General features: G+C 62.2%; 2 protein-coding genes across 5 annotated transcripts; one reads left to right on the forward strand and one right to left on the reverse strand.

The window, feature by feature from the left end:
- The first annotated feature begins 1,550 nt into the window (after positions 1-1,550).
- Positions 1,551-8,252, forward strand: AIP (aryl hydrocarbon receptor interacting protein). Of its 2 annotated transcripts, none has more exons than XM_058689841.1 (6): positions 1,551-1,787; positions 5,163-5,342; positions 6,557-6,745; positions 7,207-7,383; positions 7,478-7,611; positions 7,936-8,145. In XM_058689841.1, exons 1-6 carry the CDS (start codon positions 1,689-1,691, stop codon positions 8,006-8,008), a joined length of 852 nt encoding a protein of 283 aa, XP_058545824.1. In that variant the 5' UTR covers positions 1,551-1,688; the 3' UTR covers positions 8,009-8,145. The 2 variants fall into 2 exon arrangements, with proteins under 2 accessions (XP_058545824.1, XP_058545823.1); XM_058689840.1 differs by having other exon boundaries at positions 1,552-1,787; positions 7,478-7,619; positions 7,936-8,252.
- A 583-nt stretch (positions 8,253-8,835) lies between these two features.
- Positions 8,836-23,002, reverse strand: PITPNM1 (phosphatidylinositol transfer protein membrane associated 1). Of its 3 annotated transcripts, none has more exons than XM_058689837.1 (24): positions 22,978-23,002; positions 21,092-21,210; positions 19,196-19,410; positions 18,990-19,111; positions 18,589-18,813; positions 16,789-17,115; positions 16,617-16,712; positions 16,427-16,534; positions 15,695-15,756; positions 15,351-15,601; positions 14,839-15,028; positions 14,648-14,755; positions 14,215-14,372; positions 13,915-14,120; positions 13,279-13,449; positions 12,466-12,630; positions 12,065-12,213; positions 11,837-11,947; positions 11,259-11,375; positions 10,947-11,095; positions 10,712-10,861; positions 10,448-10,631; positions 9,992-10,120; positions 8,836-9,356 (listed from the first exon to the last, which is right to left on the reverse strand). In XM_058689837.1, the coding sequence occupies exons 1-24, from the start codon at positions 22,979-22,981 to the stop codon at positions 9,093-9,095; spliced, it is 3,780 nt and encodes a 1,259-aa protein (XP_058545820.1). In that variant the 5' UTR covers positions 22,982-23,002; the 3' UTR covers positions 8,836-9,092. The 3 variants fall into 3 exon arrangements, with proteins under 3 accessions (XP_058545820.1, XP_058545822.1, XP_058545821.1); XM_058689839.1 differs by lacking the exon at positions 22,978-23,002 and adding an exon at positions 22,708-22,807; XM_058689838.1 differs by lacking the exon at positions 22,978-23,002 and adding an exon at positions 22,169-22,365.
- Between the last annotated feature and the right edge of the window lie 294 nt (positions 23,003-23,296).

Consider the following 23,296-nt stretch of genomic DNA (forward strand, 5'->3'; position numbering starts at 1 on the left):
CCATTTTCCCTTCCCCCAGCCAACCGCTGTTCAACGTTGTATGAATTCCACTACTCTAGGTACCTTATATAAATGGAATTATATTGTAGTTGTATTTTTTTTTAAGTTTATTTATTTATTTTGAGAGAGAGGGAGCAGGCAAGGGGCAGAAAGAGAGAGAGCGAGAATCCCAAGCAGGCTCCACACTGTCAGCACGAGCCTGATGTGGCACTTGAACTCAGGAGCCATGAGACCATGACCTGAGCGGAAACCAGGAATCCGACGAGGACGACTGAGCTACGCAGACGCCCCCCCGCCCTCCCCCCCTCCCCCGCCCCTTACTTGTCTTTTTGAGAATGACTTTCACTTGGCATATTGATGCCTTTTTATATACACTAGTGGATTCAATTAGCCTAATATCTCAATTAGTCTTTTCCACATCTACGCTTATCAGTAAAAATACTTTCCTTGTCTTGTGGTATCCTTACCTGGTTCAGGAACAATCAAGGTTAAACTCAGCTCATAAAATATATTGGTCACCTTTTCCACTTTTTCTATTTTCTGTAACAATGTGTATAAAATACAGACTACTTGTTGCTTCAAAATTTGGCAGAACTTGCCTATAAAACTTCCTGTGTTGGTAAAACGCAAAAACCAAGCAAACAAAGCACATTTCCTTTTCCCCTTTGAGGTCCCACCTCTCTAGGGGGACTTGTTGTGGGAAATGAATCACAGTAAATATCTGAAGCCTTTAGCACCTGGGTCAGAAGGGAGGGACAATAATCCTTCCCAGTTAGGAGGATACGATGAAGGCCCGGCTCAGGCCTCAAGACAGTCCCCTTACTGGGTTACCTTGACATTGGGAGAAGACTCCTACCGCTATTGTTCACGGCTAGTTTCCAGAGGCCGAGGGAAACCTTGCTTTAGCCCACAAAGTACCTCACTTCCCTCAGTTATGTATTTCCTAATATTTAATGTGCACCTACTGTGTGCTTGTCACTGTGGATTCAGTGGACGACACACTACTCCCGAGCCCACAAGGGGCTCTCACAGTCTCTTGGGAGTTTACTGTACTCCCAGGAACACTGAAGCCCTCCCTCCCCTCCCTCTTACTCCTCGTTTTATTTTTTATTTTTCACTTATCTATTTTTAAAGAGAATAATCCAGGACGCAAAAGTCACCATTGTGCTAGAGATGCAAAAAGAAAAGGCCTGAAAAGAATACACAATAATAGTAGTTTTAGGGAGTGGCGTTGCGGATGGGGTCCTCCCATTCTCCGAGCCCTGTAATGTTGTCCAACTACTACAACTTTAAACGGGCTGGCGGAGGGGGGGGGCCAGGCACACAACCACTCGCGAGGGCCGGTCCAAAGCCACACAAGGACGCAACTGCTAGGGACGCCCCGCCCCGCCCCGCCCCGCCCCGCCCCGCCCCGCCGGGCAGACCCTGGCCCCTGGCCCCGCCTCCCTGCCAGACCCCGTCCCTCCTCCAGAGGGTCTCAGGCCCCGCCCCTGGGTGACGCGCGCGCTCGGCCGCCGCGCAGACAACCAATCACCGTCCGCTTCTACGTTTAGTCCCTTTTTGGCGTCCGCCCTCAGCCAAAATGGCGCCGTCTCGGAAGTTGCCGAAGCGCTAGAAGTTGCCGAAGCAGGTCCGGAAGCTGCCGAACGGGTCCGGAAGTTACCGAAAGAGAGCAGCGGGGAAGAAGGATGGCGGATCTCATCGCAAGACTCCGGGAGGACGGGATCCAGAAGCGTGTGATACAGGAAGGCCGAGGAGAACTCCCTGACTTTCAGGATGGAACCAAGGTTCGTGCCTAGCCCCCTCCCCTCAACCCTTCTGCGGCGCGGTGCGCATGCGAGGCGGGAGGAGGCCTTAGGCGAGAGGTTGCGCATGCCCAGATAGTAGTGGCCGGTGACCCTACTGCTCACATGCCGAGCTCGACGCTGGTTGGTCTGAATTTCAGTACGGGGTGAATTTGGATACGTCTGCCTCGCCCCGTGGCTCGGCCGTGTGGCTGCATTGGTCGGGGAGGCCGTCAGTCATCGTAAGAACGTTGCAGGGGTTTGGCCTCAGTGTCTAAGCCGACCCGGAGCTGGAGGAGACCCGGAGCAGGAAACCTGGGACCTTGGAGGTGCCCCAGGACTGGGGAAGGGAGCCCGGGGCCTCCGGGTTGCAAGGTTGAAGTTCTTGTATAGATAGGAGGGCCTACTGAAAACAGTTAAACCAGCTCGCATTGTTTAGATGGGAAAAGTGAGGCCCCAGGGCACGCAAACCCATTGAATATGCCCAGAGGTCAGGTCTGCCAGACGAGAGCCTTTCGGCAGCTCTAAGTGATGTTGCTCAGGACTAAGTGATGTTGCTCAGGACGGACAAGGGCTGGGACTAGGGCTCGGAAGGTAAAGAACCTACCACCCTCCTCCTTGGTACATCCAGTCCTCTTTGATCCCCTCCCCCAGACAACCTATGCCTCCGGGCTTCCGTGCTTCTGCTCAGGCAGGTCCCTCCTCCTGGAGTGCCTTTCCCGGTTGCCACTTGTCTGTAGAGTAAGGAGCTTCCCAGGGGCAGCCCCTGGGCCCAGCAGAGCAGCCACACAGAGCATGCACAGGGAGAGAAAGATCAAAGATCCTGGCCTAGACTGAGGACACCACAAGTCAGAGCAGCTGTGAATGAACACACGCTCCTGGGGTAGAACTGTGCCAAGGTTGGGCGGGTAAAGATCCTAGCCTGGCTCCGTGTGGGTGCCCTGAAAGCAGAGGGGAGCTGCATGGTTCTGGTGATCAGTTATATTGAGAGGGATCGTTTCTGAGCGGAGAGAAGAGGTGCGGGTGTGGATGCATGCTCCCGTGGGCCGGGGGGTTGATGGCCTTGAAGAAGGTCCTGGCAGGGGAGACTCTGGATGGAATACACACCCGGAGGAGACACATTGTAAAGATAGTGAGATAGGTGAACAATGGCACCAAAAAACAGGGACAGGTAATATTAAATAACAATCCCCAGGTTAGATTGAATGCTCCTAGTGCACTGTGCTAAATGCTACACAAGTTTATTTCCTTCCATTCCCACAATGTGGGATAGGTACTGTTGTTGACGTGGGCTTCTCTCTGTCCTGCCAAGGGTTCAGTCTTCAGATTTCTTCTCTCTGCACTCACCCCCAGATGATTTCCCCCAGGCTCATCTCTAAAAAACTCTCAGGCGTCTGGGTGGCTCAGTTGGTTAAGCGTCCGACTTCGGCTCAGGTCATGATCTTGTGGCTCTGAGTTCAAGCCCCACATTGGGGTCTCTGCTGTCAGCCGCAGAGCCCGCTTTGGATCTTCTGTCCCCCGTCTCTCTCTGCCCCTTCCCCTCTTGTGCACGTGGTCTGTCTCAGAAATAAATAAACATTTAAAACATAATAGTAGGGGCGCCTGGGTGGCTCAGTCCATTGAGCATCCAACTTTGGCTCAGGTCATGATCTCGCAGTTCATGGGTTCGAGCCCCAATCGGACTCTGTGCTGACAGTTGGAGCCTGGAGCCTGCTTCGGATTCTGTGTCTCCCTCTCTCTCTCTGCTCCTCCCCCATTTGCACTCTGTCTCTCTTGCTCTCTCAAAACTAAATAAACATTAAAAAAAGTAAAAATAAGAAATTCTCCTTGCCTGGACTACTCCCACATGTGTATTTCTTTTCTTTTCTTTTCTTTTCTTTTCTTTTCTTTTCTTTTCTTTTCTTTTCTTTTCTTTCTTTCTTTCTTTCAATGTGAAGCTATCTTTTTAATTTATTTATTTTGAGAGAGCACACACATGTGCACATGCTTGTGTGTGTGGGGGGGGGGGTGGGGGGCGGGCAGAGAGAGAGGAAGAGAGAGAATCCCAAGCAGGCTCTGCACCATGAGCCCGGAGCCTGGAGCCCAACTCGGGGCTCGATCTCACAAACCTGAGCCAAAATCCGGTAGGATGCTTGACCGACTGAGCCACCCAGGCGTCCCCCACATGTGTATTTCTGGCTGCACCTCTTCCTTAAACCTGCTCCCAAATCACCATCTCCGCTTGGATGTCTGGTCAGCAGCTCAGACTTCACCCACTGCGCCCAAGCCTTCCCCATCTCAGTTAAGGGCCCCCCGACCTTCTGGTTGCTCAGGCAAAACACCCCCCCAGTCTCTGCGGCCCCTTTAGTTCTCTTCGGTTCCACAAGTCTTCAGAATGCAGCCGGGATCTGACTGCTTCTCACCACCTCTCCCATTACCACCTTGGTCCAGGCCGCTGTCGTCCCCCCAGGCCTACTGTGGTAGTCTCCTAACTCCCCTAACGTCCTCACCACAGCCTCCAGGCGCTGCGGGATCCATCCCTGCAGACCCCGGTGACCCCACAGTGCACCCCTCCCCTCGTTCACTCTGCTTCTGCTACACTTGTCTTGATGCTTCTTCTTTTTTTAAATGTTTATTTTTGAAAGAGAGAGAGAGGGAGACACAGAATCCGAAGCAGGCTCCAGGCTCGGAGCCGTCAGCGCAGAACCCGACACAGGCCGCGAGGTCATGACCTGAACCGAAGTCGAAGCTTAACCGACTGAGCCACCCAGGCGCCTCTGCCTTGATGCTTCTTGAACACACCACACGATCCCACTGCTGCTCTTTTGGCCTAGAAAGTTCACACCCCTTTGTACCCCAGCATCTGTCCGGTGTGCTTTCTTCTGTACTCTGTTCGGATCTCTGCTTATGTTGCCTCCTCAGAGAGTCCCCCCGCTGCCCTGTGTATAGATTCGCCCTGTCTTATTCTGCTGCATTTTATCTTCTGATCCATAACCCTTAACTCCACTGTTTGGTTTGAGGCTCATCTCCTTCCTTTAGAAGTTCCACGTGAACTCCATGGGCACAGAGTCTTTTGTCTGCTTTACCTACTACTGTGTCTAGCACAGAGCTCAGGCACGTAGTAGGTGCTCAGTAAATATTTGTGGAAACAACATTTGGAGCCAGAGTGCTTGAGATCCCATCCCAGCCCGTCCCCCCCACCACCCAGCCATGTGACTTGGGCCCCTTACATCCCTCTCTGTGACTTAGTTTCTTCCCCTGGGTGGTGGGGTAAAGGTCAGGTGGTGACCCTCGGGCAAGCCCTGTCCCTTGGCGCTCTCTGCAGGCTGAGAGCTGGGCTTGTCCTTGGGGGCTTGGCGGGAGTGTGTGCCCTCGCCTTATCCCACGTGTGGCCCGCAGGCCACATTCCACTACCGGACTCTGCACAGCGACAAGGAGGGCACTGTGCTGGATGACAGCCGGGTGCGTGGCAAGCCCATGGAGCTCATCATTGGCAAGAAGTTCAAGCTGCCTGTGTGGGAGACCATCGTGTGCACCATGCGTGAAGGGGAGATCGCCCAGTTCTGCTGCGATGTCAAGGTACCCGATGTCCCGCACCTGCCTGTCATGTCTGTGCAGTCATCCCCTATTCCCCATCCCAGGGCCTCTGCCCTGGTTAGGCCTCCTCCAACTCCCTCTAGGGCGCCATACCAACGGGACGTTAGGCTCCTGGCCTCTTCTGCCTTCTCCTCTTCATAGACAGACTGCAGCCAGGGGATTGCACATGACCCATACGACTCCTTTTTCAGTCCTCTCTGGCTCCTAATCATTGCCAGGGTAGACATATATAAGCTGTAGGGTCTGACCCCTGTCAGCTTTCCCCTCCCACTCACCTCCCTGCCTTTCCTTTCCATCCCCTTCTCAGCCAAGATTCTCCCTCATCCTTCAAAGTGAATTCCTGGGTTCACTACCCCCAGGAAGCCCTCCGTGACTGCCGGTGGTTGGCTCAACACCCTCCCCTGGATCCTCTAACCCCTTACGCCCTGCGTGACCAGGATCTGGTCCTCTACCTGGGTCTGAGCTACAGCAAAGCAGGGTTTGGATGTGTTTACCCCCAGCTCAAAATGCTCAGCACCGAGACTTAGGACATGTCTGCCGGCTGGATGTTACTGTAGCAGTCTGCCCCCGCTGCGGACAGTAGGGACCGTGAATGGAGCTGGTTGAACTGGGGAGTCTGGGTCCCATCATCTCAACAGCTGTTCCTAGTGAAAGTCAAAGGCCAGGTCCTCTATGCCTAGAGGTCTCCGCTGAGGGCTTTGAGCCCTACCTTAGGCCCAGCCCTGAGATAGGCCCTGAAGGGGGTGGGGGTGGGGCGGGGGAGAAGGAAGAGACACTGAGAACAGAACGTAGGGGACCCCAGTAGTGGTGACAAGTCCAGCTTGTGGGCCACACCCCTAGGAAGATGGGGGAAGAGGCATGAATCCCGCTGAACTTGTAAGGGCAGGGAGACGGGTTCACAGGGAGAGGGAGAGTGTGTGTTTGTGTTGGGGTAGGAGGGGTAGGTGCTTGGCTTGGTTTGGTGGCCAGAGAGTGTGGCAAGAGCTGGGGACTTGGCCAGAATAGAAGGCTGGGAGGCCCGGGGACTCCTGAGGGAAAGGCCCTCCTGCGTTTCAACTGGACCGGTTGCTGCCCCTCCTTGGGCTTCAGTGTCCTTTCGAAGGTGGTGGTGGGGCCAGGGGCTGGGCGCCTCTTGGGCCCGGTGACCAGGTAGCCCCTGCTGACAGAACCCCTGGTGCCCGCTCGCCTTTTTGCAGCACGTGGTCCTGTATCCGCTGGTGGCCAAGAGTTTACGCAACATCGCGGCTGGCAAGGACCCCCTGGAGGGCCAGCGGCACTGCTGCGGGATCGCCCAGATGCACGAACACAGCTCCCTGGGCCATGCCGATCTGGACGCCCTGCAGCAGAACCCCCAGCCTCTCATCTTCGACATTGAGATGCTTAAGGTGAGGGGCCACCAAGCCCCGGGTGCCTCGCCAAACCGGCCCTGCCTGGCCTCACCGCGGGACCTGGCCCTGCCGGCCTGCCTGGGGCTGCTGGGCTCAGTGGGTGCGCTCTTGGGGGCGGGTGTTGGGACAGGACAGGGGTGTTGGTGCGAGAACAGCTGGCGGGGCCCCCGGCAGTCCCCGTGGGCGTCCCTCCTGGCGCCCCTCTGCTTCCACCCGTCTCTGTGGGGGTGGGGACCGTCCCCATCTCGTTCACTGTTCTTTCCCTGGAACCTGGTAGTGCTCACCCGGTGGGAGGTGCTCCTCGAGCGTTTGTTTGTTGACCGGTCACCGGATGAGCAAGGGGCTCTGTTTCTGGTATTTGGCGTCCAGGGGCCCGGCCGGCCCGGAGGTCAGGTCTGCGGCCGGAGAAGCGGGGGTGCCCCTCGGGCCGCCCCCTGACTCGGCCGGCGCTCTGGCAGGTGGAGAACCCCGGCGCGTACCAGCAGGACCCCTGGGCGATGACGGATGAGGAGAAGGCGAAGGCGGTGCCGGTCATCCACCAGGAGGGCAACCGGCTCTACCGTGAGGGCCGCGTGAGGGAGGCGGCCGCCAAGTACTACGACGCCATCGCCTGCCTCAAGAGCCTGCAGATGAAGGTGCCGCCCAGGGGCTGTGGCGGAGGGGGCGAGGTGGCGCCGAGGGACCCGGCTCTCAGCATCTCCTGCCCTCTCCCCGCCCCCCTGCCCCCAGGAGCAGCCTGGGTCCCCTGACTGGATCCGGCTGGATCAGCAGATCACACCGCTGTTGCTCAACTACTGTCAGTGCAAGCTGGTGGCCCAGGAGTACTACGAGGTGCTGGACCACTGCTCCTCCATCCTCAACAAGTACGACGGTGAGCGCGGGGCACCGGGCTGCACAACTGGGCCTCTGACCGCCCCCCCCCCCCCCCCCCCCCCCGCCCCGCCCCGCCACCGAGCCCCTGCACGAGCCCGCGCCGATGCCCTCCACCCAGGCGGGGCCGGGGGCCCTGCTGTGCCAGTGGCCATGAATGTGTCATGGGGCCGGAGGTGTGGTTGGCACCCTCAGGTCGGGAGGGCTCTGCCCCACGAGGGGCCCGTGGTGCCAGAAGTCAGGCCGGATGGCTGGCCGGTCCCCCCCCCCCCCCCCTCATGCCCTCGCATGCCCGCTGCCCGCTGGTACCCCTGCAGACAACGTCAAGGCCTACTTCAAGCGGGGCAAGGCGCACGCGGCCGTGTGGAATGCCCAGGAGGCCCAGGCTGACTTTGCCAAGGTGCTGGAGCTGGACCCCGCCCTGGCGCCCATCGTGAGCCGTGAGCTTCGGGCCCTGGAGGCGCGCATCCGGAAGAAGGACGAAGAGGACAAGGCTCGCTTCCGGGGCATCTTCTCCCACTGATGGGGCTCTGCCGGCCCTGCCTGCCCTGCGTTGCCCCCTGCTGCTGCCGCCGGCGCCCCTGCCCCCCGCTCCGTCATGCTTCTCTGTATATAAAGGCCGTATTTATCTCTCCCTGGTCCTGCCGGGCTGATTCCATTGCGAGAGAGAATTTCCTGGTACTCGGGTGGTCTTGGGAGGCAAAGGATCGGGGTCCTCCCTCTCTGGGCCTCAATGTCCCCAACAGAGACGAGGAGGATGGTCTCTGTCACAAAGGAAGTGTGTTTTGCTGGCCGCGTGCCAGCTGAGGTGCCTGGGAGCCTTCAGTCTTCAGGGGGAGACAAAGGCACAGCCAGGGGGCTCCGAGTGAGACGGTCCCCCAGTGCGGCTCTCCCCTTCAGCCTCTGGTCCCGTGGCCTCACGGCCCCCGCTTCGGGAGGCAGAGGATTCAGTCGGAAGCCGAGTCTGGGCCCTTGCGAACTGAAAGGCCGGCTCAGGTCTGGAGGGCTGGATGAGGTGGGAGGACTATTCAGGAGGAGGCCTCAGGTAGGGAGGACACAGCCCTCCATGAGACCTCCAAGGCCCAGGCCCCCATCCTGGCCTCGCCTCTAACCTGTGTGACCCTAGTCACATCCCGGCCCCTCTGCCCTTCAGTGTCCCCATCAAACTGGAAACTGGGCTCAGTTGCCCTGTGGTACCAGACAGGTGGGCAGTCAGGTGGGATGCAGGTGGTTTATTTTCACGGATTCACACACACTGGAAAAGCCTCTGGGCCGCATCCTCCTCCTCCCCCCCCCCCCCCCCCACCAAGGCTGGGTGCCTCCCCCGTGAAAGGGAAGTAACACCGAGGGGCAGACAAAGATGTAGGGTGTGGGGTTGGGGGGCCAGAGGTCTGGGCCCCCGGCCTCCCCCCGTGTGCCATTCGGGCCCCTCGAGTGCATAAATAAATAACTCCGGGCCACCACGGTCCGGGCCTCACTCTTCGCTGTCCAACTTGAGGCTGATGCTTCGGGGCTTGCCTCGGGCCAGGGTGGTGGGCGGTGTCCCCGGGCTCTCCCGCTCCACCTGACTGGGCCCCCTGGAGCGAAGCAGCTGGCTCTGCTTGCGGAGGAAGTCCACGGGGGCGGCCCCAGCATAGCTGCTCTTGGCCAGGGCGGCTCTGGAGGGCCCCGTGGGGGCGTGAGGGTGGGAGCCTGCCTCCAGTTGGCCCAGGTGGGCCACGTAGCCATCTGACAGGAACTGTGGGCAGAGACGGGTAGGGCTGAGGGCACTGCTGGTCTCAGGCCCACACGCAGCCTCACCTGTCCCCGTCCCCCAGGCTCGTGGGCAGTGCTGGCAGCATTACGGACCCAGCACAGCCTGACCCGGTGTCTTCTCTCAGCAGATAGGAACCCCAGACGGGGAGCCAGAGCACCCCGGCTTTCCTCCTATCTCTGCCCCTCTCCGGGCTTCAGTTTCCTGGGATCTTGGCGGGAAGTAACAGCGGCTGACAGTAAGCACCTACTCTGTTCCCACCCCCGTAGGCATTAAGTGGTGTTCGTGAAAGCCGTGGGGGTTGGTGCCATTTCATCACTTCCGTTCTACAGACAGGAAATTGAGGCTCAGGAAGCTCAAGGTCCATGGCCAGGGCCATGCGGGGGTGGATACGAACATTCAAGGTCTTGAGCACACTTCCGCCTGTTACCTATCCCTGCCCAGCAGCTTCGAGCTGTTTATGACTCCTGTCCTAGGAGGAGCCCAGTCCCCTGAGGCCAGCTGGCCTTTTTGTAGCCGCCCCCGTCAGGTGCTTCTTCACAGAGGTGGTCTTCGTGGCCTCACACCCAGGCTCCGGCTCCCCGGCCAGCCCCCAATCCCGGCCTGTACTCGGCTCTCACCTGGCACTGAGCCTGCAGCTTCCGCACCGCACGCCCCACGATGTAGGTCTGGCTCGGGGGCAGGCCCAGGGCCGCGTATACGGCCACGTCTTTGGGGGACCCATAGCCGGCCACGATGTTCAGTTCTACCTGTGGCAGGAGAAGCCAGTCAGCCACCCTAGGGCCGTGGGACTGGGGCGCTCGGCTGGGCATCCAGGGTCTGATTGCTTCGGGGAGGGTCTAGCTGGACGGAGGCGGGGCCACGGGGGGGGGCGGGTCCTAGGTCACCAGGCCCCGACACTAGCGGGAGTTAGTCCAGAGGACTAGGGGCCTCTCGGACCACTAGGGGGCCGGGCCCTCGGGGCTCCTCTTGCCAGTTAGGGTCCCGGGCCCGTGGGGGTGGGACCAGATGGGCCTGCACAAGTCCTACAGCCCCAGGCGGGGACGAGGGCGGGGGCGGGCCCTCCCCAGCCGCACCTCCTGCACCAGGCTCTGCAGAAACATCGCCTTCTGGCGCAGCGGGTCGTGGGTGAGGCCATCGCAGAAGGAGACGACGCCGTGAGGAAAGTTGTGCTGCGACAGCCAGGCCACCACGCGGTGCTTCTGCATATCGGGCCGGCCCGTTACGTACACGATCAGGTAGCCGGCGTCCTGCCAGTGCCTGTGGGGTGGGACGGCGGTCGGTTCCATCTCCGAGGGTGGGGTCGGTCACCGCGACCAGCCGGGTGGCGCCGCTCCTACCTGACCACGTCCACTGCGCCGGCGCGCACCTTGGGGTCGCTGCCCATGATGGAGACGCTGGCGGTGAAGGAGCCGTCGATGCTGAAGACCACGGCCTCCGTGCCGCGGGCCACCACGGTCAGGCAGCACTCGGCGTACGTGTGGTCGCCCCTGCGGCCCACGGACGGCGTGAGCGGCGTGGGTCGAGGCCGGCGGAGCCCCCGCCCCGCCGAAGCCCCGCCCGCCTGGCGCTCACCTGACCACCATGCGCACCGGGTAGACGCCGATGCCCAGCGCGCGCTCCAGGGGCACCGAGAAGGTGAGGCGGCCGGAGCTGTTGGTGACCTCAGTGCCGAAGTGGATCCACTTGCCTGACAGCGGCTGCGTCATGATGTAGACGTCCACCTGGTGGGGAGAGCGGGCGAGGGGGCCCGTGGGGCGGAGCCTGAGCGGAGGAGGGTCTGGGCGGGCTGTCGTCGGGGGTAGACGGGACCGAGAGTTCCCTGCGGGTGCGAGGTCGGCTCGATGGGGGCGGGTCTACCCGGGGCCAAGACGGCCGCGTCCTGACCTTCTCTCCGGTGAGCGTGACTACGTCCAAGGGCCCGTACATGAAGCGCCCGTTCAGCACCTGGGGGCGGCCCTCGCACACCACCGTGTCGCTTGCCCGGTGGTTGGAAGTGACATTCTGGCGAGAGGAGACGGCGTGAGACCGCGGCCGGGAGACGACGTGGATGCAGGAGCGGCTGCTGAGGGGGACCCTAGCCCAGGTGGGGGCGGGGCGTCTGCAGGAGGAGCGAGGCCCGAGTGGTGGGCGCTTTCCCGCCCCCCACCTGAGGTCCCGAGTGCCTGTGTGCGGACTTCGGCTCCCAGGGAGCGGAGCCGTGACAGGACGGGATGCAGAGGATGAGGCTGGGTGGGGAGAGCTGGGATCCGAGGCCCGAATTAGCGGTGGAAGGGGAGGAGGTTCCTGGTTCCCAGGGGCGGGACCGAGACTCGGGGGGGGGGGGGGGCGGGGCCAGGACTACAGCGGGCTCGACGGCACCCGGGGAGGTCGCGGGAAGGTGGCGAGGGGCGGGGATGCTGCGGAGAGAGGGCTGGGCCTCTCTCCCCAGAATCTCCCGAGGACCCGAGGGGGCGGGCACGTACCCGGATCTTGACTTGCGTGCGTTTGCGCTGCCACTTCTCTCTGGGGAAGGCCGGGCTGTAGATGGACGGCTCCTCGCACTCCGTCAGCTGTGGCTGCTCCTTCTCGATCACCTGTGCACGCGAGGCCACGTGACCGGGGGAGCTGGGTCTGCCCCTCCTCTGGCCGGCGGCTCCCCATCCTTGTCCAGTGCTGGTCTCCCACCCTGTATGCCCGATCCCCGAGCCCACCTGGCGCAGGATGAAGGCCACCACATCAGCCGACTCCCAGTAGCTGGCGTGGAAGAGGTGGGGCAGCGTGACGGTGGGGAAGGCGGTGAGCGCCTCGGGGCAGTACAGCGAGTAGTCAATCCGCTTCGTCCCCCACCAGCGCTCCAGGACTGCACGGCCACGTTGGGCAGGGAGTCAGGGGTGGCCTCCCACCTCGTGCCCACGTGTCTGGCCCCTGGGTACTCTTTCCTCCCTCTTTTCTGCCGAGCCTGCTCTTTGCCAAGCCCAGGGATGGGTACCGGGGGCCCCCTCGTCCCAGAGCAAATGCTGGGGGGGTGGGGGGGTGGGCAAGGGTGTTTCAGCTGGGCTTTGGGAGGTAGAATAAGGGTCCCCTCCCCAGTCTGGGGGGCTGGCTGACTTACTCTTAACCACTTCACTGGTGGTGCTGGGGGCAGCTGGCTGGGCCGGTGGATCAGTGCCTAACTCACTGCCCTTCCAGAAGGCACCGCTGGCAGAGGTGGGTGTGGAGGGCACCAACATCTCCAGCTCTTCCAGAAAGAGGCCTGAGTGGGTCTGCAGAGTGTCAGCTGGGGAAGGTGGGGCAGCCTGAGCCGTGGTCTGAGCCGGGCCGCCCTCCCGGCTTCCCATCTGAGGGTTCCAGGACAGCTTGGCCCTCACACATCCACCACCTTCCCTACCAGCCCTCCCTGGTCAGGTCTTGGCTGAGGCTGAAGTGCCCTACATTTGGGTGGAAGTGAAAAGGGGCCGACAGCCAACTGTGTTCCTTCCAGAATGCCTGTCACCACCACCCCAGTGCAGTCCCATTTGTCTCATGGGGCCAAACGGGTACCCGCTGGCACACCCACGTGTACATGCCCCATACCAATCCGTGAACACACGTGTATATGGATACACCCCTACAGATACAGATACAGCAGCCCCTCCACGTTGCGGCGATTCTCAGACACTGGCACCCCGGTGCCACCCTGGCTCCTCTCTTTAACCCAGACATCACCGCTGCCCCCCACTCCTTGGCAGAGAATGTCAGAGGGTCTTGGGGAATCCAGACCTCACAAAGGGCCAGGGTAGGGCTCCTTGGTCCTGGAAGTGGCGACATGAGAGGCTACCAATGATACAGGAACCACCTCACATCTTCCTGGGGGAGGGGCGCCCATCCCCATCCCTCCCTGTTAGTGCCCTCCTCCTTCTCCCCTTTATCTTGGTTGGGGGCATACCCAGCAGCAGGGATGAGCCGTCTCCCAGGGGGAACTTCTGGTAGCGGGGCACGGCTAGTGGGGCGATAGCTTGGAACTTGGGGGCCAGCAAGGGCTCGAGGCGGGAGGCGCAGGGGTCGGCCGCGTGGAAGAGGTTATAGATCTGCTCACAGGCGGGCCGCATCTGGGCCACTGGTACCCAGAAGATAAAGGAAGGAGGAGATTCAGCTGGGCATGCTGGAAGGTAGGGGGTGTGGGAAGCAGCACCTGGCATGCTGGGTGACCCTGAACCGGCCCTTCCCGACCTGTACTCCCCAAGAGGTCACCAGGGTCCTGTTAATGTGAGACAGGTGACTCAGCTAAGAAGAGAGCAGACCCTTCATCTGCCGACGGGGTTCAGGATGAAACCTTTCCTCCTGCCAGTCAGACCCCGGCTCACGCAGAGCAGCGTGTGTGGGCCTGAGGTCCTCCTGGTGCGCTTTGGGAAACTTGGCCTTGGCAAGTTTCTGGGCCTCAGGTTCCCCTTCTCTAGCCAGGCCGTTTGATTTGTTCAGTGAGGTATGGCAATAACACCAGCATCTCGTGGGGGACGAAGGAGACGGCAGAGGGACAGATGAAGGAAAAGGCGCGGCTGCCACCCCCACCCTCAGGGCTCACCCTCCAAGGCGGGCATCACGGTTTTGCGCAAAGCCAGCACCAGGCCCAGCGGGGAGCCAAAGAGGAAGAAGCCGGAGACCTTGAAGTCAAGGCGGGCGGCGCTGGTGGGGCCATCAGGAGCCTCAGAAGTGGCAGCAGGGGGGCAGGAGGCTGTGCTTGCCCGCCTGGGCTCCCCGGAGGAGGTGGCGGAGGGGGCCGCCTGCAGGCTGTGGGGGGGGTGGGGTGGGGAGGGTGCTCAGCGCTGCTGCCTCCACGGCCCAGCACAAGCCCAGGGCACGGGTGATGGGGCAGGAGTGTCACCTGTTCTGAGCACCCTCGGGCTCAGGACTGGCCATGTCGCTGGGGGTACGCTGGGCAGGCAGGGCTGAGGGTTCTGGGCTGGCCCGTCCCAGCCCGTCCACCCCATCTGCCAGGGGGTCCCGCACTGGGCCGACCTCCGGGGAGAGCAGCTCATTGTTCTAGACAGAACAGGGGACAAAAATATCCTTAGGGTTGGAGACGATTTGATTTCTACTTATTTGGAAACGAGGAGAGAGGCTTGGAGGTTGGGCAGGGACTCAAGGAAGGAACTGGGGCAGAGCCCAAGAGGGGACAGAGCGAAGCAGCAGGGAAGCTGCCCGAAGAGAAGTTCTACTGCGGGGAGGCGGTGTGTGTGTGTGTGTGGGGGGGACCTAGAGACCTAGAGCTGGAGAAACAGCCCCCTCCTGAGTTGGCAGGGTCCGGCCACACTGACCATGCTCCCTCGGCGGCTGCTGCCCCGGCTCCCGGTGCCCGCGCTGGCACTGTGGCAAAGTGCGTCAAAGCCCAGGATTCCGCCCACGCCGTCTCCAATCAGCACCACCTGATTGGGGAGAGCGGCGCCATCAGGAGGACGGACGCAGGGCTCCAGCGGCGAGCTTCCCTGGACCGTCCCTGACCCCTGACCTGCCCGCAGAAGCCGGCACCCTCCGACGAGCGCAGGAAGGCGGCATAGGCCTGGTTGGTGCGGGCGATGACGGTGGCCACAGCGCCCTGGTATCGCGAGGATGAGGTGGCCAGCAGTGGCAGGGCAGCCAGTGGAATGTGGTCCTGGGAGCGGGACAGGCTGTCACCGTCGTGGCTGTAGGGGCTCAGGCTGGAGGAGGAGGGGCAGCGGGTGGGTGGGTGGGTGGGAGGGCCTCCGGCCCCTCCAACCGCCCCCTCCCAGCCCCCTCGGCCTGTTGGCAAGTCCCAGCTCTGCAGCGGGCGCCTCTGTGGGGAGCATCGGCACCCAGGGGGCCTTTGTGATGGAGCCACTGACTAGAAACTGAAGTCCAGCCGGGTGGGTGGATGGCCTCCCCGCCTCGCCCCTCCCCCGCCCCTTCCCTCGTGGGCCTCTTTGGTCCCGGGAGCCCCCGGTGGCTGTCTGCACCTTGGAGACCCTGTGTGTCCCCCACCCTTCCGCCCCCGACCAGTACTTGGAGACGAGGGCATAGGCGGCCGCGCAGATGGGCGGGCAGGGCACCAGACGCAGCGCCACGTGGCCCAGGGCCTCGGGGAAGTGGACTCGTGTGACGGCCTCAAAGGCCAGGCTCAGGGTCTGCACGTCCGCCTGCTTGGAGTTGGCGTCTCCAGGGCCTGAGTCCAGGATGTTGCCGCTGTGCAGGATGAGGAAGAGGGCGTGCACGGCGCACGCCTCGGCGCCCAGCTCCCCGGCTCCGTCTGGGCCCTGTGGGGCACAACGGGGTGCCTGGGTGTCAGAGCAGTAGCCTTCCTGGTGTGGGGCAGAACTGCAGACGTGGGGGGGGCCGGCCGTACTCACCTCTGAGTCCCTGGGCGCTCGGGCCCCATCCCCGATGTCTTTGGTGGCCTCGGTTCCAGGGTCTATAGGACGGGGGGTAGCCAGTGAAGCAGACCGAGGGGCCTGCGGGGGTCCCCTCATCCGGCACTTCGGGTACCCTCACTTCGCTGTCTGCCTCTTCCTCTGACCTCTCTCACCAGACTCTCACGGGGCATCTCACGCTGCCGGGCCTTTGCACGTGTTCGTCCCGTTGCTGAGAGGGACGCCTCCTCCCCACAATGCCCGTTTGCCTGGAAAACTCCTTCTAATCCTGCCCTGTCCAATATGGTGGCCACTGGCCACACGGGCCTGTTTAAGTGGGAAGGAATTAAAGTACAACACAAATTGCGGCTCCTCAGTCTCACGAGCCACAGTCCAAGTGCCGGAAGACCACACGTGGCTGGTGGATGTCCGTCATGGCTGCAAGTTCTGTGGGACGGAGCTCGTGCAATCCCTCAAAGTCCGGCTCACATCTCACCTCGCCCGTGTCGCCTTCCCGGCCTCCACGGTAATTCCTCCACGTTTTGTGCTATGTCTGAACTTGGAGTCCATTCTAAGCCCCCGTCTATCCTCGCTCACCCGCCCATCATTCACCTGCGTGTTCACCGCACACTCTCTCTGGATTGGCGCTCAACTTAGGGCCCCGCTAAGCTGAGGGCTGGGCGGTGCCGAGTGCCCCCTGCGTGCAGGGTGCTGGTGGCCGGCGGTCTTTACCTGGGGGCCCCTCAGCCTCCACGGGGGAGGCAAAGGCATCAATGAAGTCACTAGAGTTCCACTTGGTCATCTCCTTGGGGAAGACCTCGTCACTGTCCGAGAAGCCTTCTAAAAGGACAGGGGGCCGTGTCATGGGGCAGTAGGAGCCGCTCAGGGACACCCCTGCCCCCAGCAGGGCTCTGGTGCTGACCGTGGGCATCGAAGAACTCCTCCTCGGAGCTGTTCTCAGAGTCTCGGGCGATGTTCTGCATGCGCCATTCGGACAGGCTCTGGGGAGACACGCCGCCTGCAGGGCCACCTCGGTCTCAGCCTGGGGTCCGGCCCGAGGGCGGCTCCCTCGCTTCCCCGCGCCCCAGCCTCACCTCCATGCTGGGATGAGTAGGACGAGCGGGAAGATGAGGACCACTGCTTGCCAAAACTGGCATCGGGCGAGGCATCGGGGCCGGAGGGCGCCTCGGGCCCGTCGGGGGTGCCAGCGTGGCTGGCCGCAGCCCGGGCCTCAGCACTAGGCTTCCCAGGGGCCTGGGCTTCGGGCCCCTCACCGCCCGTGTTGCACTTGGCCATGCGCTGCGCCAACATGCGGGCAGTCTCTTCCTCCAACGCCCGGATGTCAGCCATGCTCAGCTCTGTCCATTCATCCTGCCAGCACCAGGCCTGGCGGTGGGCCCGTAGCATCACTCGACGCAGACCTGGAGGTGCCCGGGCGTCAGAACGTGCCCCCCCGCGCCCCGAGCCCGAGTTTCCCTGCCACTGCCCCTCCCCCCCCCCCCCCCCCCCCCGGGCAGCAACATTGCCAGCCCCCTACAGCGGGTGATGGCTCCCCTGGGCACACCACCCACCCAGAGCCACGGAGTAGGGCAAGGCTGGTGCCACCCAGGAGACGGGAATAGAAACTGGGGCATTTGCCTTCCTGGCCCGGCTCCCTCCCTCTGTCCCTGCCTCTTTCATGCCTCTGGACACCCCAACTCGGAGCACAAACCCAACCCCAACACTCTGGGCAGCTGGGACCAAGGCCACTTCTTGCTGTCTTTCAGCTGGCTTCCTGCTGACTTCTTCCGAGAAGTCATCAATTAAGGCATTAACGGTTAATGAAATTGTTGATAGTTAATGAAGGTGTGAATAGTTAATGGAAGCGTTGGCACTTAATGAAGTTTGTAGTGAAAGATGATACCCATTCTGGGATGTTTTCATCTTAAGCAGAGGAATAAAGTTAGGAGCTTCAATATCTAGGAAAGAAATTAATAATGGTTGGGTTATAATTATAAACTCCTGGAAGGAGATATATATCGGAATCTTACTAGCGGGTATCTGCGGGTGATTTCATTTTCTTATTTGTGCTTTTTGGTATTTTTACAAACGCAAGACAAGGAGCCTGGATTATTCTCTGAGCTACATTCCCTCATTTGTAAAATGGGAATCGTAGCTCCCACTCTGGAGGGGTGTCAGGGCGTTAGAGGAAATCTTGCATGAGAAGTGATCGGCAAAGGAACTGGCACGTTGTGAATGCTCAGTCGATGTTAGGTCTTGGTACCTGGCCCGGCCTCCTGCTCATTCACAGAAGGGAAAACAAAGATGCAGAGACGCGAAGTAGCTCAGTAGAGGTCCCGTGGAGCCCAGGCCCCCAGAGGCCCCCATCCGGGGTTCTTGTACCTGCAGGCGGCCCACCCTCAGACCTGGGGGACGGGGCAGGGCTGAGCTGCAGGGGCTGTGGGGTTAGCCTTAGGAGGGTGAGAAGGGGAGCTGGGAGCGGGAGGGACCCCAAGAGGATGAGTCAGAGTCACAGCCTGTACTTCTTCGTGTGTTGCTGGTTAGGGCTGCTGACCCTTCCGAGAGTTTCTAAGTCTCCCCGGGCCCGCAGAACGTGGGAGAATCCGGGAAGCCTCATGGATGAGAAGCAGCATCTCTGAACGTCAGAGCCTGCGTGGACCTCAGAGCTCAGGCCCCCAGCTTCTTGCCCTCCTGACTCTTACCTCCACCTCAAGGCTAGGCTCCCCTGGCCCCCAGCCAGGCTGTGCCGTTCCCCTCTGCCTCAGTGCCACCATATCAAGTGGAAACGATGGCTTTGTGCTTCTGTGTCCCCAGTAGACGGGGAGCGTCCCTGGCTCAAACACGGGGCCTGGTGCATGCTGGGTAAAGGGAGGCTCCTGTGGCTGGGTGCTCACCGACATCGTGGATGAACTGCTCGATCTTGGCCTGCATGCCCCAGTAGCGGAACTCGACCTTGCACAGCTTATAGGCACACATGAGGGGCCCGGTCTGGGCCGCTGTGCGAGCCCAGTCATCGGCCAACGGTCCCCGGCCAGTCTTGGCCGAGCGGTACAGCCGGGGGTCCTCTTCTGCTTTGTATTCTCCTGGGGCCACGGCGTCCCGCACGATGTCGATGGTATCTGAGGGGGTTTCAGCGGCACTGAGCCACACCGACCCCCTGCGTCCCTGCCACCTCCTCCCTGCAGCCAGGAAGCCGAGGCCAGGACGGAGTCTGGGACTTGTCAGAGGCTGCCCACTGAGGCGGCAGGTGGCCTGAGAGGGGCTCTAGGGTCCCCTCACTGGCCCCAGGCCTCACCCAGGATGCGCTGTCTCCTCTCTGCTCCACTCAGGTTGAAGACATTTGGCTGCTGCCCCCCGTCAGGCAGGTAGTAAGTCTCTATTTCAATGGAGAATTTCTCCACAAAGGGGCAGGTGTACCTGGGTGGAGGGCAGGGGTGGGGTCACTACTGTGCCCACCGGGGCTGTTCTCCTTGTAGCCCCAGGCCTGCCCCCCCCACTCACCGAGTTCGGGTGTAGGGATACGCGTTCCAGGATTCCTCCTCCACCTGCAGGGCGGCCTTGGGCAGCAGCGCCCGGAACCAGCCTGGGATGTGGGAGCCCACGTGGTACACCTTGTGTGTGTATTGCCCACTGCCGCCGGGCCCGTCCGTGTAGGGCCGGTTGGCCAGGATTTCCACACCACTGCCCTCACCGCTCGACTCCTCCCGACTCTTTTTCTGCACCCGGGGCAGAACAGAATGGGCAGCTCAGCCTCAGCTGAGCTCCTGGGGTCCCCAGCTGAGCCTGGCCCCCTGCACAGTGCTGGAGCCCTAGTCCCAGCCGTCCCACCTCCCTGCAACTTGACCCTGGCCCCCTGCAGCTCCCTGGGATCAGGCCCACAGCTGCTGTTGTCCTCCACAGGGCTCGCAGCCCAGCACTCACTCGTGTATTTATTGTCTGCTCTGTTCCAGGCATATTGGGATTATATTAATTGGGACCTGTTGATGAATAAAACAAAGATCCCTGCCTGCCCTGCGGGACTTAAGTTCTAGTGGGGGGGGGGGGACATAACAGAAGCCAAGTGACAGGGTATATTAGAAGTGGGAAGTGTTGGGGCGCCTGGGCGGCTCAGTCGGTTGGGCGTCTGAATAGGGCTCAGGTCATGATCTTGCGGTTTGTGAGTTTGAGCCCCGCGTCGGGCTCTGTGCTGACAGCTCGGAGCCTGGAGCCTGCTTGGGATTCTGGGTCTCCCTCTCTCTCTGCCCCTCCCCCACTTGCTCTCTCTCTCTCTCTCCCTCAAAAATAAATAAAAACATTTAAAAAAAAGAAGTGGGAAGTGTTATGGGAAGAAGAAAGTGTAGACTAAGGTAAGGGATATTGGGTTGAGATTATGGCATATTGGCATATTGGCAATTAGGGCAGGATGATCAGGGAAAGCCTGAGAAGATAACATGACCACAATTTGAACATGACTTAAGTGGGGGAGGGTAGACGGTGGAGTGCAGATGTGGGGTGGGGGGAGCTATTCAAGGCAGAGGGGATGCCAGTGCAGGCTCCTGGGGTGGGAGTGTGTGGCATGTGCTCCGGGGGCAGCAAGGAGGCCAGGGAGGGTGGGCTGGAAGAATCAGGGAGATCCTCCGAGAACCTGACGCCAGCCCCCTCCCTCCCCGAGACCCCAATATGGGCCCCTGCCACACCCCTTATAGCTTGAGAGCACTCAGATACGGCCCTTTTATAGCTCTGGAGCCCGAACCTGGCCCACTCAACCCCCTGAGGCCGGATCCTGGCCCTCTTGTCTCCTCAGACCCTGACCCTCATTTCTGGGGCCTCCCTGAGGCCTTGCACCCACCCTCTTCTCCCCCTGCCCAGCCCCATGCGTCTCACAGCCCAAGTCTAGACCCCTACCTCTTGGATCCCTGCCTGCCCCTCTCTGTCACAGTTTTGGGGTCTGGTCCTCACCCCGTTTCCCTGACCCCCTGGGGTTGTCAGGACCCCCTGGGGACCCGCTTCCAGTCTTCTCTACCACCCAGCACCCCTCCTCGCTCCCTGCCTCTCAGGGAGCTCCTTTCCCTCCCGCAAGGGGTTACGATTCTAAGGAGGATTAAAGGAGATCAGAAGTGGGCTGAGCGGCAACCAGCCAGCCGGGGCCGGGCACTTGGGGGATGGGGAGGCACCACCAGGCCCTTCTGTCCCTTTTCCCACCGCCGCCCCCCTCCCCGCACTGGAAGGGGGACTTTTCTGTCCTCCCCTAGGCTCTGAGTCCTTCCAGGCCCCAGAGCCGGGCTGGGGGGGGGGGGGGGGGTTGAGGCGGCCCGGCCCCTCGTCCCAGGTGCGGCCTGCGCGCTCCTGCCGTTACCCCATCACGAAGTGTGCCCCCCCCCCCCCCCACCTTAGGCTCCTGCTGCCTCCCGCCCTCACCTGGATCATGTAGAGCTGGGCCACCTGGTACTCATCCAGGCTCATGGGAAGCAGAATGTGGTACTCCTTGATGAGCATCCTGAAGGTGCTCGGCCGGCCGCGCGCGGCCTCCGCTCCGCCTGGCGCAGGGCACGGCGCGGCAGTCAGTGCGGGGCGGCGGCGCGCGGCCCCGAGCCCTGCGCGCGGGCCGGAGGGCTCGGGCCGCGGGACCCCATGCCTGGGCCCGCCACGGGGGAGGCAGAGGCGAGCCCGGCGCCGCCGCCAGCCGCAGCGAGGCTGAGCGCTGACCTCTTTTCCGCGCGGCCCCCGTCCCCCCCCCCCCACCGCCCGCCCGTCGCCATGGCAACCGCGCGCTGACGCGGGCCCCCCGGAGCGGCGGGCGCGGGCCGCCGGGCTAGCGGGCCCGCCGCGCCAGTGCCCTAAGCCCCCTGACACCGCATCCCTCGGGGACCCACCCCCGGGAGCCCCGGTGCCCTCCTTCCCGGCCCGCCTTCCACAACCGGCCCCTCGGGGCCCGCCCCCTGCATCCCTTTCCCCTAGTCGGTGGGGTCGCTTGCCCCCCACTCCCAGACGTCCACTTAGAACCTTGTCCCCCGGGGTGTCTCCGCAGAGCAGCCCCGTGCGCCCCTCCTTGTAACGTCTGTCAGTGTCCTCCCACCCGCCCCCCCCGCGCCCCACCCCCCCGAACCTACCTTCCAGGACCAGATAACTAACCCCTCCGGCCCCCAGATCTGCCTTCCCCATTCTGCCCGGCAGCCCAGTCCTCGACTTCCCCGCCTCAGCATCCTTCCTGGACCCCCGGCACGTCTGTGCAGCCACCCCATCATCCTTCCCGGGGTTGACCCCTCTTCGAGCTGAGGCAAGAGTCGCTCCGCTGGGTGTCCCACGGGCCCCGACCCTGGGAGACCCGCTCCGCCCGCCCGCGCCCCGGTTCCGCTGCAGGCACCCCTCCCACCTCCCCACCTCGCACCCAGCGAGCGGGCGAGAGGCCCCATTGTCCCCACTTCCCTCTGCTCCCCTGCGTCCCCGTCCCCTGCCGCGCTCTTGGCCCGCCCGCCCGCCGACGTCCCGGCTCACCTCTAGTCTAGGGCGGGCGCCCCTCACCCGGTGCGGGCGGGGGCGGACGGGCCGCGGGTCGGAGCCCGGAGCACCCCCAGCCCCAGCCTCGGCTTCCAGCGGTGGCCGGACCCTCTGAAGGCGCAGCGCGGGCCCATGGCCCCGACCTTCCTCCGGGTCCGCCCGCCGGCGCCCCTGCTGTCCCTCCCCGCCGCCCGCCGCGTCACGGCGGCCGCCCCGCCCCTTTCCTGGGCCCTGCTGTCCCTCCCCACTTCAGCGGGGTCCCGGCGGCCCCGCCCGCGGCGGCGGAGGGCGGCCCCTGCTTCCTTCCCCCAAGGCGGCAGGGGAAGAGGCAGTTCTCCAAATGCTGGCGCTTTCACTCCGTGTTCTCTGGGATCCCCTAAACACTTCCTATCTCCACCCTGGCCCAGCCCTCCTGTGTGCCTTGGAAATATGGCTGGACCCATCCCCATTCTTCCCAGCCCTCGAGCCCGGGACCCAGGGTAGGGGAGATGCCGCGCGGCCTCCAAAGTCTGAGGAGAGGCTGGTCTAAGACTTGCCTGTCCCTAGGGGGTGGCGTTCCAGCGCCCCAGGCCTCTAAGGTCATTCAGCTATACACTCAGGCATAGGACTGCAGTCACTCCGAAGCCGTGGTCTAGCCCCTGAATGGGGCCCCATGGCTTTCCCCACTGATACCTTCCGGGTCCACAAGTCTGGCCAACCAGACCCTGGGCAAAGGCTGAGACACCTGAGGGCTGGGCTCACGGGGCCACACCCAGCAGGCTAGAAGGTGCTGGGACAGTGGATGGCAGCACCGAGCTGGGTCTCACCCATTTCGGAAGGCAGTCCTCTCCCCTTGGCTCTGCTTCCCAGGTGCTGGGGGGAGGGAAGCAGCAGTGTCCCCTCTCCCCTGAGGAGTCAGGATGTGTTCAGAGCCTCTCATGGCTGACTCGGAGTTCAAGATGTTAGGGCATGAGGGCATGCGACCGCCTGGCTCACATGAACTGACATTTCCACCCTGCCAGACATCACTGCCAATCCAGAGAAAGAAGCCTCTAGGCCCAGGCTGCCGACAGTGCCCTCCAGCTGCGGAGGCTGCCAAGGCCCTGCGCTGCCCCCTGGTGGCACCATGTGTAGGAGGGCAGGGCT

Source organism: Neofelis nebulosa, chromosome 10, assembly GCF_028018385.1.
Source record: "Neofelis nebulosa isolate mNeoNeb1 chromosome 10, mNeoNeb1.pri, whole genome shotgun sequence".
Taxonomy (NCBI): Eukaryota; Metazoa; Chordata; class Mammalia; order Carnivora; family Felidae; genus Neofelis; species Neofelis nebulosa.

Coding starts and splice junctions, on each gene's coding strand:
- PITPNM1 (XM_058689837.1), bottom strand. Junction 15,029..15,350: donor GCCTATGCCCTCGTCTCCAA/GTACTGGTCGGG, acceptor CTCCTCCTCCAG/CCTGAGCCCCTACAGCCACG. Junction 12,214..12,465: donor CACCAGTGAAGTGGTTAAGA/GTAAGTCAGCCA, acceptor GTGGCCGTGCAG/TCCTGGAGCGCTGGTGGGGG.
- AIP (XM_058689840.1), top strand. CDS start 1,689: ATGGCGGATCTCATCGCAAGACTCCGGGAGGACGGGATCCAGAAGCGT. Junction 7,384..7,477: donor TCAAGAGCCTGCAGATGAAG/GTGCCGCCCAGG, acceptor CCCTGCCCCCAG/GAGCAGCCTGGGTCCCCTGA. Junction 7,620..7,935: donor CATCCTCAACAAGTACGACG/GTGAGCGCGGGG, acceptor GTACCCCTGCAG/ACAACGTCAAGGCCTACTTC.